The sequence below is a fragment of the Erinaceus europaeus genome, chromosome 2, assembly GCF_950295315.1.
Source record: "Erinaceus europaeus chromosome 2, mEriEur2.1, whole genome shotgun sequence".
Taxonomy (NCBI): domain Eukaryota; kingdom Metazoa; phylum Chordata; class Mammalia; order Eulipotyphla; family Erinaceidae; genus Erinaceus; species Erinaceus europaeus.
The window spans coordinates 31767165-31780998 of NC_080163.1; the positions used below are offsets into that span (position 1 = coordinate 31767165).

At 36.2% G+C, this 13834-nt stretch overlaps 1 protein-coding gene across 1 annotated transcript in view; it reads right to left on the reverse strand.

Moving 5' to 3' along the window:
• FBN2 (fibrillin 2) overlaps positions 1 to 13834 on the reverse strand; it is a 248114-nt gene that overhangs the window by 104115 nt on the left and 130165 nt on the right. Inside the window, exons 10-13 of the mRNA XM_060177577.1 lie at positions 10511 to 10663; positions 8327 to 8560; positions 7367 to 7504; positions 1107 to 1226 (exon numbers count right to left, since the gene is read on the reverse strand). Coding sequence (XP_060033560.1) covers positions 1107 to 1226; positions 7367 to 7504; positions 8327 to 8560; positions 10511 to 10663 — 645 coding nt within the window. The remainder of the gene's footprint in view (positions 1 to 1106; positions 1227 to 7366; positions 7505 to 8326; positions 8561 to 10510; positions 10664 to 13834) is intronic.

Sequence of the window (13834 nt, forward strand, 5' to 3'; positions counted from 1 at the left end):
TTTTGACAGTGTAGTTTCAGAAGAAGGGTAGGAGTAAAGCCACTAAAGAGTTTTGGTTTAAGAGCAGCAGGATGAAAACTGTTGGAGAAAATTGACTCAGACGAATAGAGAAGGAGAACAAAGAATCATAATTATCTGCCAAAAGACTTTCTTCTTCTTCTAGCATTTGCCCTTCTTCCATAGCCAGTCAACAGCGTCAGGTTGAGCCTAATGTAAAGTTTCGAGACCTCCTTTGAATCTGGAGAGGTGGCAGTCGTTGACTATGTGGGTCATAGTCTGTCTGTAGCCGCAGGGGCAGTTCGGTTCGTCTCTGGCTCCCCAGCGATGGAACATAGGGGCACACCTGCCATAGCCTGTTCGATAGCGATTGAGGAGGGCCCAATCATAACGTGCTAGGTCAAAGCCGGGTTGATGCTTGCAGGGGTCTGTGATGAGGTGTTTGTTCTTTACCTCAGCTGACTGCCAACTCTGTTTCTGGAACAGAGAAGTTCAGTGTAGGCATAGGAGACCAGATTGGGTGACGAGACGTCAAGCGTTGGACAGGGTGGGCGAAGATATCCGCGTATATTGGCAGGTCCAGTTGAGCGTAGACGTGGGAAATGAACTTAGATGATGCCGCATCCCGACGAATATCTGGCGGGGCGATGTTGCTAAGAACTGGCAGCCATGGAACCGGGGTGGAAAGGATGGTTCCAGAAATGAGTCCACAATGAGATAAAGGGTTTTAAAAATAATGTGGATGTAATGATGAGACTGTGAATTAGGTGTGACCACGAGGTTCAAAGAAAACAGACGGCAACTAGAAATCCTAAACTCTGTTAGTCAGAGTGGTAATGCTACTAATATTACTTGGAGAAAGGAAGCTGTTATCTAGGAAAGGAAGATAAATCACATTTTTGTAAAGCCAGACACTGCACTGCCTGGATAATATATGCAAATAGTTTTCATGCTTGAATGGAGCACTTTGAGAGTAGCATAAATCTGTAATAATGTGAGAGCACTTATTTCACTCCACATCTAATTTTAATAAATTTATTTCTAACCTCAACATCTTGGGTCACTAAATTTCATGGAACATTTTCACATGTGAAAGCAAACTGCCTTACCAATGCATGCTTGCTTGGTAGGAGTCCTCTGGAATCCAGCATGACATTTACAATAATAGGATCCAGGTGTGTTAACACAATCTCCATTAGTGCAGGGATTTGACGTGCATTCATCAACATCTGTGAGCAGCAAAAGAAACCATTATAGACTTGCATTTCATTTCTAGAAATGTTTGTTTTAAGTACATTTAGGCATCCCAATTTTGAGAGAAGGCCAGCAATGACAGTAGTCCAACAAACAGATGATTTATACATGAAAATCCCTGTCTTCAGACACAGAGAACAGTCTGGAGATTTACAACAATAATAATAATAATAAATAACAACAACAACAATAATAATAATGTCTGTTGGAGAGTACAGAAGGATTTACTTTAATCAGGCAGTAAGGGCTTATCAATTTGAATAATATTCAATGATTAAAAGCATGGGTTCTGTAAAGACACAATCAAGAGTCTGAGAAGGCTACAGCAATTACTATGGATAGTGATCTGGGCAAGTTGATAAATAGCCTATCTAAGGCCCAGTAGAGTGTTAGAATAATGATTAAAGGACTTTGAAAATATGATTTTATTTATGTTGTCACTTCTATTTGTATTAAAGAAAGAAAGTGATAAATCATAAAATTCCTTGTTTCTTCTGTTGTGTATGAATTGAAACATGAATTGAGGGTTACCTCAGTAATACTTTGAGGTAACAAACAGGGTGGGATAGAGCATAAACATTAATTAAAGCAATGCTTATTAATTTTTTAGCAGCTTTAGTTTTCTTTAGGCTCTTAGAAATAATATATATATATATATATTTTGCATAAAATCAAGTCTTATGCACTACTAGTTCTGGTCCTAAAAGTGAGAAACTTACCACTCTCATTCCCATTCTCATTAGGTTTAAATGCAAACCCATGGCAGAACTCAGGGACTCTACAACCAAACAATAGATTGGACAGTTTGGACTAGTCAAATTCCAGAGAAATAATGAATGCCAGTGTTATGATAAAAGTTGAATTCATCTTCTCTTAGCAGTGTACACTAAATATTATTTTGAATGTTCAAAACTTGGTCATCTGGTCAAGGAGATAATGACTTGCACTTCATACACATTTAGAAGCCTTTGATATATACAGTTTCAGTTAAATTGGAACACACAATAATAAAATCAATTCACAGGTTTACTATTCTAATAAACAGATTACTTATTTCACAGATGTTCTTAGAAGAGGAACTGTACTCCATCAAACTCACCAACTTCATTTAAATAAACACATTGGATGCAATTAAGAACCCTTTGGTAAAAGATGGGGGACTCTCATAGAATAAAAGCAACAAAGAATAACAGGAATAAATGCCTTTCTAAGTCATCCAAAGATGTATTCTGTCCATTAAGACTCACTTACTTTTCAAATTTTGGTTGATAACATCAATTCTAATGAGCCAAAGGAATGAAGCAAAATGAGAAAAGAGAAATTTTAGAGTCTTAGCATATACAATATGATTAATGAACTTTCCAGTATGAAAGATTACCTTCAGTTTACAGTGTTGAGGATCCTTTAAGTTATAAGTGTGTATCAATTATTAAAATGCAGCAATTAAAAACATGCTGCATATTAGGGAACACCTCACAAGCCCTGAAGCTGGTCTATCTTTATATCTCTTCCTTCCTTCTCAATTTATCTCTGTCCTATCAAATATAGTAGAAGAAAAAAAAAGGAAAAAAAATGTCCACCAGTGTAGGCACTGAATCCCAGCAATATCCCTGTGCCAAAAACAAACAAGTAACATACTACATACCTATGGAAGGCTCATTATAAATCCCTCTTCTTATGAAGCATATGAGAAACTACGCACTTGATTTCTCGAGAAAGCAGGGTGACTTTGAGGAAACATTTTATTTCCCCCTTGAAAATTTGTCCCTATGATCTCTCATTGCTATAAAAACTCTGCCAGTTCTTTTGCCACTCTAGCCCATAGTCATTTCTCCTTTCTTCTGTTTCTTTTCTGTACCTCTTGGAGGCCTCACCAAAAGTCCAGTATATAGAAAGAATACAGTAGTTTACTTAATTATTTCTTAGAATCAAAAAAACAATTACCAAAAGAAAACATATTAGTGACCTCATAATTAAAACCATATTTGTTATTTTTTTCATTAATTATCCAGGATTACACTAAGATATTAATTTTGAGACCAATCACAAGTAGGAATCGCCAAGTCCTGGAATGCAAATTTCATGTTTCTTTCTTACTCTGAGTTTCATAGCCTAACACCTAAGTAATTTCTTTTGTTTTGCCTTTTGTAGAGAAACAGGAACAATTTATATAGACTATATGTATTTTGACTTTTCTATATATTTTCACTGAGGGTAGAGTATTTTTAAGGAAAATGTAGAGAATTTTAAACACCTAAAATATATGAAGTAACTGAGATAGGCAGGGATAGTTAAATTCAGATACTTTTTTGGGTAAAAAGAACATAGCCTTGAAACATAATACATATATGTATATATATACATATATGTATATGTATATTTAAAGGCTCTTTTTAAATATTTATTTATTTATTCTCTTTTGTTGACCTTGTTGTATTATAGTTATAATTGTTGTTGTTATTGACGTCATCATTGTTAGGACAGAGAGGAATGGAGAGAGGAGGGAAGACAGAGAGGGGGAGAGAGAGAAAGACACCTGCAGACCTGCTTCACTGCTTCTGAAGAGACTCCCCTGCAGGTGGGGAGCTGGGGGCTCAAACCAAGATCCTTACGTCCGTGCTTTGTGCCACATGCGCTTAACCCGCTACTCTACCGCCCAACTCACTGAAGCTCACCCGCTACTCTACCGCCCAACTCATATTTTATATTTAAATGTTTCAGCTCTCTTAGATACCTATGGCTTATCAGAGACAGAAATTGGGTCTTCTACTGTGAAATATATTGATTTGTATTGACTTGAAAACCACTAACAATGATCCGACTTACACAGAGACTGAGCCAAATAATGTCATTTTAAAGTGAAATTCTCTGGGAAAAGAAGAGAAAAGAGTAAACACACAATTGCTTTCAGGTACTAGGAATATTTTTCATAATAGCAAAATTGACCTAATTCTATTTTCCTTGACTTTAATCCTTTAATATAGCTTACAAGTTATATCATTTTATCAAGAGCCCAATAGAAGTTCACAAATAGTAGTGGAGTTTATTTATTATTCCTCAGGACATTGGCAAATTATAATAGCTACCACTTTTATCTTGGGTTACTAAAATTTAAAATGACAGTTAATTTGTATCATCTTAACCTTTTATGTTAGCCCCAACTGGTACAGATAACCAAAGTTAGTAGAAATCTTCATTATAAAGAGTAAAGGAGGGCTGGGGTAGATAGCATAATAGTTATGCAAAGAGACGATCTCATGCCTGAGGCTTCAAAGTCTCCGGTTCAATCTTCTACACCACCATAAACCAGAGTTAAGCAGTGGTCTGGTAAAAAAAAAAAAGGGGGGGGGCTAGATAGCATAATGATTATGAAAAGAGACTCTCAGGCATGAGGCTCCAAAGTCCCCAGTTCAACCCTTTGTATCACCATAAGCCAAAGCTGAGCATCATCTCCTCAGACAATAACTTGGATCCACCTGCATATCAGATTTCAGGATCAAGGGAAAAAAAATAGTATAGCCACAGGATCTTTGGAATAAAACTAAAATATACCTACTAGCTATCTACAAAATGGAGGACACCCTCCCCCCCAACTCTTCATCTGCACTATTCCAACCTTTAGGTTCATGATTGGTCAACAATTTGGCTTTGTATGTTAACTCTCTTTACAACCACCAGGTTCCAGATGCTAGCATGATGCTAACCAGACTTCCCTGGACAGATGACCCCACCAATATGTCCTGGAGCTCCACTTCCCCAGACCCCTACCTTACTATGGAAAGAGAGAAGGAGGCTGGGAGTATGGATAGACCTGTCAACGCCCATGTTCAGTGGGGAAGCAATTACAGAAGCCAACCTTACACCTTCTGCATCCCACAATGACCTTGGGTCCATACTCCCAGAGGGTTAAAGAATAGGAAAGCTATCAGGGGAGGGGATATGGAGTTCTGGTGGTGGGAACTGTGTAGAGTTGTACCCCTCTTATCCTATGGTTCTGTCAATGTACCCTTTTTATAAATAAATAAATAAATAAATAAAAATTTCCAGGTTCAAGCACCCACACTATTATAAACTAGACTTGAGCAGTGAGTACTCTGGTAAAAAATAAATGAACACATACATAAAATAAAGATATAAGACCAAATAAAATAATAGGTGAAAATTAAAAAAAAAAAGTCTTAGAAATGAACAAAAATGGACATCATCTTCCAATGTGGTCAGTTATTTTTGTCCCATGTGCTTCTCTGGTATATGCCTTTTCATTTTCCTGATTTATAAGTTTAAAATATTAGGAAGGGATAAAACCTCTATAAGGGATATTTAGAGTGGGGGTGGCTTTAACAGTGGAATAAATAAATAAGTAAATAATACTGAATCATCTCTGAGAGGTGGAATTTAAGATGAAAAGAACAATAAGGGAAAATGTAAGATGAAACTTGGATTGGGTGTGGTACATTTCATCAAAGCAAAGGGATCTAGGGAAGGAAGAAAAAGGATGGGATGAAGTATTGAGTTCTTGGTGTAGGTTGGGGTAGCGAATCTGTTCAGGACACCAGGACATCTGTCATGGGGAGATGAGGGGTCAAACTGTAAAACATTAGCATCCAAATAAAGTAATATATATATATATATATATATATATATATGCAACAATTACCATCAATCAAGCTATGACTGCTGCCTTTGTCTATTTGATGTACAACCTTCATAGGAGTTTTATATAGGAATGTTAAGCTGTGCTGTGTAAAGCCTATGCAACAGCAATCACATCCTGAGATAGGGTTATTTGATAATTCTACTCCTGTATATATATATAAGCATGATCTATTTTCCCAGACATTATATTGGCTTAAATTTTACTTTGTAATCACTGTGTAATTAGATGTTTTCGGTTTAACTTGGAACAATTATGACAGTATTTTTGTTTCTGGCATCTCACCTATATTTCACAATAGAAGGCTGAAACCCAAATGTAGCATTTATAGCTATGTGAGTTATAAAATACATACATGATCACTTGTTATGTACATTAAAGAATAATCTCAAAATGTCTTACTTCTTATAGTCCAAAAACTACTTTTATAAGAGCATCAAACACCTCTTTAATATCAAGTAATTCAAACCCAGTACATTTTTTAAAAACCTCACTTTATTTTATTTTATTTATATTCAGCACTCGATACTAGCTTTCCTTTGAAAGTATTCCCTTGGTAGATTCAGTGATATGATATATTATGGATTGCTCACTATTAACGAGTTCTCTTGGTTGGCTTATGTAACTGTGTCACAGGCTTACAAGCAGAGAACTACTGTCTTCTCTTTCTGTTGTTGAAATTAGGTGCTAAAATTCACCTTTGGTTATAATAGTAATCAGTATATTACTTCCTCCTGAATCTGTACATCTACCCAGGACACTCCTCTTACCTTTTGACTTTTTAAAAATATTTATTTATTTATTCCCTTTTATTGCCCTTGGTTTTTTTTTATTGTTATAGTTATTATTGTTGATTTCGTCTTTGTTGGATAGGACAGAGAGAAATGGAGAGAAGAGGGGAGGACAGAGAGGATGAGAGAAAGATAGACACTTGCAGACCTGTTTCACTGTCTGTGAAGCGATTCCCCTGCAGGTGGGGAGCTGGGGGCTTGAACCGGGATCCTTATGCTGGTCCTTGCGCTTTGCGCCACATGTGCTTAACCCACTGCGCTACGGCCTGACTCCCGCCTCTTATCTTTTGATCTCTATAATTTAGTGTTCTATAGACTGAAAACTCAACATGCCCAGCAGAGATGTATTGAATATTTATTTGTGACCTATCCCTGCTTTTGCTTGTTAAGGGCACCATCATATTGCCAATGTAACTCAACTTAAGATGGAAATGGAAAGACAGACTGAAATGAAAACAAAACAAAACAAACGAACAAAAAGACCCTGAGAAAATAGTGAGTTACTGACATGATCTACTTCAGCAGTTAGGGACCATTTGGAAGAGTGCACACACAGATAGGGGAGAAACTTTGAAATTAACTTTCATTCAAAAGAATTCTTTAGATTCAATTTATTCTGTAGTCCAAAAACTATTGAAACACTAAAGAGGGTTAAGGGTCAAGAACTTACCTATGCAATCTCCATTTGTGTCCTGCTTGTAACCCATGTTGCACTCACAACGGTAGCTAGAAACTGTAGGTATGCAGCGTCCATTTAAGCAAAGATTTGCATGATGTTTACAGATATCTATTGTCTGGTTCAAAATAGCTATTAAGAATAAAAAGCACAAGTGATAGTTTATCATTACAAACTATGTATTGTTTCTCTTCAAGTTGACTTTAATAAGTATGTTAACTAATTTAGATACCACATACTATACCACAGGGTCAATTAGTCTTTATATTCTTAGAATTGTTGAGGATCTAAGAATTATATTTGAGACATACTTTATTTGCATTTGTTAACATCTGGAAATCTTGCCCAAATCCATATCAGCTTAAAATTTCAGAAATTTTCTATTGTGCATTTGATCAGCTTCCATTTCTTATTCTGTAACTGTGCTATATAAATAACTGGCAATATACCAACAAGAATAAATAGAACTGAAATGTAAAGTATAGTAATGCAAATCCTGATTTGAAGTCCACAGCTCTTCATTTCTTAAGTTATCCAACAACAAGAACAAAAAAAAAGGGGGCAAGAAAATGAGAGATGCTTCATTGGAGTATTTGGACATATTCAGTTTATCTTAGTTGAGGAAGACTTCCGGAAAATAACTCAAGGATGTAAAAACATGCTACAAATAGCCAAAGGAAACACAGGACATAGAACATAGTCTTTAGTGATGTCTTTGGGTTGCATTATTAGCAGGATCTCATTTTTATTTTCATAGAGAATGTAAGCACTCTTCCGTTTTCTCAAACTTAGAAAGTTTGTGGAAGAGAAAATATTTTCCTCTGAGTTTTGTTCCTGTATTTTAGATTCTAAAATATTTTTTACACACATCTCCTTTGGAAAAAAAAACAAAACTGTCATAACATCATGTAAAGCTGAAAACTAAAAACTCTAACACACCAAGTGAATACTCACTTAGTCCAGTTATGATGGGCCCCTGGCCCCCGGCACCTACACCGGCTCCCCCAACTCCAGTGGAAAAACCGTTGCCTCCAGGAATGGGGATGAAGCCTGTCCCTCCTGGGCCATAGCCATTGCCATTGCCACTAGGGGCAAAACCATTTCCTCCTGTGCCTCCAGGTCTGGAACCAGCACTTCCTGGAATTGCTCCTATAGGAAGACCATCTATGCAAAGTCTACGATACTCCTCTGGAAGAAGAGAAAATTCAGTAAAACACAAATGGCAACCAGACTTCCCTGGACAGATAACCCCACCAATGTGCCCTGGAGCTCCGATTCCCCAGAACCCCACCCCACTAGGAAAAGAGAGAGGCAGGCTGGGAGTATGGATTGAACTGTCAATGCCCATGTTCAGCGGGGAAGCAATTACAGAAGCCAAACCTTCCACCTTCTGCATCTTGGGTCCATACTCCCAGAGAGTTAAAGAATAGGAATGCTATTGGGGGAGGGGATGGGATATGGAGTTCTGGTGGTGGGGATTGTGTGGAGTTGTATCCCTTTTATCCTATGGTTTAGTCAGTGTTTACTTTTTATAAATAAATTAAATAAATAAATAATAAAAAGTTAAATAAAAAATAAATAAATAAAACTAAAAAAAACCACAAATGGATAGTTTTGAAATAAATCAATTTGAACAATTCATATTTTTGATATGAATAAGTAGATTACTACTTTTGAGAAGTATTTCAATGCTGACAGCATTAAAGTCTAGCTGTTTCAGGATGAATCAAAACCTATACACCCTATTTTAAATAAGGGCATAACAATAGAGTCATGTATGTGCATATTTCAATCTGAGATTCTTGAGTGCAATTCATAATAGTCCAGACATTAAATGAATGTAAGAAACAGAACTGAGAAGATCCCTATTAGCTTGAAGTAACTAACTGTGAAAATTTGATTTTACTTAAATCCTTCTAAGTACTGTGCTTACATATTTTTATAGTAAATTCAGAAGACTTCAGAATACTAGTGCTTTTTAATCTGGATTTTACAGAATACAGTATTTAGTAAGATTCTAAATATGTTCTATGTCCATGTATCAAAGTGAGATAAACTGAATAAAGTGACTACCTTATTCCCTTAATTAACCTCATAAACTAGGAAATGATTTTAGAAGAAATGCAATCTAGCTAAAGTAATCACTTTAGTATTATCAATTCTGCTTCAATAATTACTTGTGTGATGGTGAGCTACTAATGTTATATATCATGCACCAACTCTGCTACTTTTTAACTTAAAAACACTTAACTTTTTCCATAACCATACATATAAATACATTATTTTTATTAAGTCATATTACAAAAGTTTGTCTTGTAATATATTTATAATGTAGCACAAAGATACTGTGATACTGATACAGCATCAAGAAAGAAACATTAATTACAGCATATTGTTTAGACTACATTAACAAGAAGACCTATTCCTCACTTATCCTAGTTATTAATAAAGTTTCAGTTATATGGCAATTACTACTGCAAAGTGGATGAAAGAAATCTTCCTACTCAGGTTACTCCTAATTGTCAGTCATAAGAAAAAAGAGGGGAAATCTTCAATAACTGGGATACTATAAACTGAGGGCACTCTTAAAATATAAATTAAGGTAGAACATTCTTACTTGATGATATTAAATATTTAGTAATGAGATCAGATAGTTTTTCTCACTTTTTAAATAGAGATAGAAATAGAAAGGGAAGGGGGCAAAGAGATGGAGAGAGAAGTAGAGACACCTGCAATACTACTTCAATGTTCATGAAGCTTTCCCCTTGCAGGTGGAGATTAGGGGCTTGAACCTTCAATGTTCATGAAGCTTTCCCCTTGCAGGTGGAGATTAGAGGCTTGAACCTGTATCCTTGTGCATGAGAACCAGAGCATCCCTCTGGCACATCTCTAGATGTTTATATACAAAAACATCATAATCCATTTTATGATTTTTTTCTGACATTAACAAATTGAGTACATTAGAAACTGACCCCAAATATACATGATTATCCTATCCCCTACAGAAATATCCAGGTAAGAATGAAGACATTGATAAGAATATACGTATACTTGCCTTCAAGGAAAATTTTGAAAAATACTATCATTACTCATTTTCCCAATACTGTGTCCTGAGAAGGCTAGTGGCCAATTACTCACCAGAGCCTCTGACAGGACAGGCTTCAGGAATGTTTCCAACACCCCAGCAGCGGCCAGGCTCACAGCAGCACTGCATTTTTGTCATTCTGCCTGGGAGCTCTTGTGCACAACGACCATTCACCAGGCCCGAGAAACATGTGCCTGTTCTCTGATCTGAACATGTGAAAACAAAATAGAAGAAGTAGAGAGTTACCTCTATTTCTTAATATCAATCAGTTCATATGTCACAAGAGGCCAAGTAAAGTTAATTATCTTAAGCAATATCCATTACATCTATTTATTATCTTAATTTCTGTTATATTTGTTAATTTCTTTACTTTTTTTATTGAACACTTAATGAGTACCCATTCTATACCATATCACAGAGATACCTAAAAGTCCTACTAGCTTTTCCCAAAATGAAGAATATAGCAGATGAACAAATGTTCATCTGCTATATTCTTGTCTTTAAATTCATGATTAGGCAACAATTTGTTCTGCTTTATATCTTTACTCTTTTTTAGCCACCAGGTTCCAGACACTGTCATGATGTCAACCTGACTTCACTGGGCAGATGACCCAACCAATATGACCTGGAGCCCGCCTGTCCAGAGCCCTTCCCCACTAGGGAAAGAGAGACAGGCTGGGAGTATAGATTGACCTGACAAAGCCCATGTTCAGCAGGGAAGCAATTATAGAAGCCAGACCTCCCGCCTTTTGTACCCCATAATGATCCTGAACCCATACTCCCAGAGGGATAAAGAATAGGAAAGTTATTAGGGGATGGAATGGGATACAGAGTTCTGGGGGTGAGAACTGTGTGGAAATGTACCCCTTTTATCCTATAGTCTTGTCAATATTTCCATTTTATAAATAACAATTAAAAATATAAATGTTAAGTAGAAATGAGTTCATACAGCAATGAGAAGTTTAGCCAAAGCAAATCTAAATCTTGAAGGAAATCAACCATTCAACCCATGCATATATTTGCCAATATTTAATTTGCCTATTGAGATGTACCGCTGTTTGAAATCAGTGAGATTTTGTAATTGTTATACAGAAATATCTGACTGACACAAGATTTGTTTGAGTGATCAAAGTAGTATCTGTGAGGTTGTGACTTCTGAGCAAAGACTTGAGTAAACTGGAAGTGTGAGTTTGACAGAGAGAATAGTTCAAAGAGAAAGAAGGGGGTCTGTAATATGTGTGTGGAAAATAAGGGAGTGCCGTGACCAGAGAAAAGCTTGCAAAAAGGAAGCTAAAAGAACATGAGCCAAAGAAATACCAAAAAAGCAAACTCACATGCAGACCTGTGAAAGGCCTTTCAGGTTTTATTTGTAGTGTTGTAAGAATCCTTGGTTCCAATTAGAGGAATGACAATGATTAACATGTAGGAAAGATCTCTTTGGAACCTGACTACAGTGATAGCAGGAAGCCGAATGAAGAGACACTGAAGACTACCATGTGTGAAATGACAGTGGCCTGAATGAAGGTGGTTGTAGAGATGTGTTGTTAACTGGCAAACATATTTGGAAGGTGAGTTAACAGATATTTACTGGTTTAAACAAAATAAATTTTTTTTGAAATTTATTGACTAAATTTCTGACTTAACACAGCTGGAACAAGGGATGGCAAAAGGAAACATAAAATTAAATAATACAATACAAGGATTTTCTTTATAATTTCTCATATTTGGGACATTGAATATATGGACCTGAAACCTAGAGGAATGGTTAGGCTGATGGTATCTGGGAGTTACCAATGTGTAAGTGCTCTAAGACATGAGGCTGAAGGAGGCATATTTAAGAACTGAGGGCAGTGAGTTATGTCAAATGATGATAGGAGAGGAAGTAAAGTATGCACTTGGGAATAATCACTGAGTTTGGTATAGTTAATATGATATGGAGTTTATATATTACTCTATAGAAGCGGGGCTAGAGAAATCATATAATTAAGCATGATTATAATAAAGATCATTCTGAAGCAGAAGAATAGATTATAGGGATTGGGTGTTGGCACATCTGGTTGAGAGCACATGTTACAGTGCACAAAGATCCAGGTTCAACTCCCAGGTCCCCACCTGCAGGGGGAAAGCTATGGGAGTGGTGAGGCAGTATTGCTGGTGCCTCTCTGTCTTTCTTCCTGTCTATCACCTATACCCCTCTCAATTTCTGGCTTTCTATATCCAATAAATAAATAAATATAACATTTTTTAAGTTTAAAAAATAGAATGGATTAAAATGGCAGATAAAAGTTAGAAGATATTATCAAATGAATACATGAAATGCAAAATTGTGTAGAGAGAAAATATGAAGATCACCTGTAAAGTTGTAGGTTTATAACGAAAGTTGCCATTGCTATAAATGAGGAAAAAAGGTGAGCTCAGTACACTATATATTATTCAGCTATTATCTAGATGCCTTCAATAATTTGTCTTTGACCTCAAGAAGAAGGATTATTATAACAATCACAATAACAGTGTAAATAAATCTAGTTACTATATGATTCCATTAACATTAAAGGAGAACTATGTTATATTAAGTAAAGTTTTAAATAAATACATTGTACAGGGGAGATTAAATGTATTAACAATAAATACAGTGTTCAGCCAGAAAGCAAAGAACTTGCAGTTATGAAGTAACTGGTTCATCCTCAGAATAACATAAGAGCTGAACACAGTTCTGATCTGCCCTCTCTCAAGAAATAGTTATTTTAAAATGAAGTATAGATTTCCTCAAAAGGTCCAAAGTACACCTCCAGTTATTTCATGAAATAACTAAATTAGCTTTAAGATATCTCATGTAAGAAACAGAACACCTACTTTTCTTTCCCAGAAGAAATCCAGTATGCCTAAGGGCAAAGTACTAAATTTGAGTAATGTAAGCATATTTAAAGACACTGCAGACATTTCACAGGTTGGTGCTGGGAATAATTTCAGAGGCAGGTTTCTATTTTTCTTCTAAGAATTATTCAGATATGTACAAGTTGGAATGTTTATTACAGGAACCCAAAGAATCATATCCTGAGGTTATAGTCAATTGCTATACTCCCTCCAAAGTCTTAATAGTCACTATCAGGAAGCATATTCAGTGCTACAAGATGGGATGAATCTATATTATTCTTTAAGGCATCTGACAGGGGGCACTGTTGTTAAAGTTTCGGAGGCTCTTGCCGGCCGGGCTGGCTTCACGGCGGGTAACAGAGACGCGGAGACAATGGCTGGGCAGGGCAGCTGTATTTCTTTATTCAGGAACAACAATTCATAAACTAAGACAAACTAATCACCAAACAGAACTCTGCTGTCTCTTTGCGGCGGCGCAAGCACTCTTTCCTTTTCTGTAACTC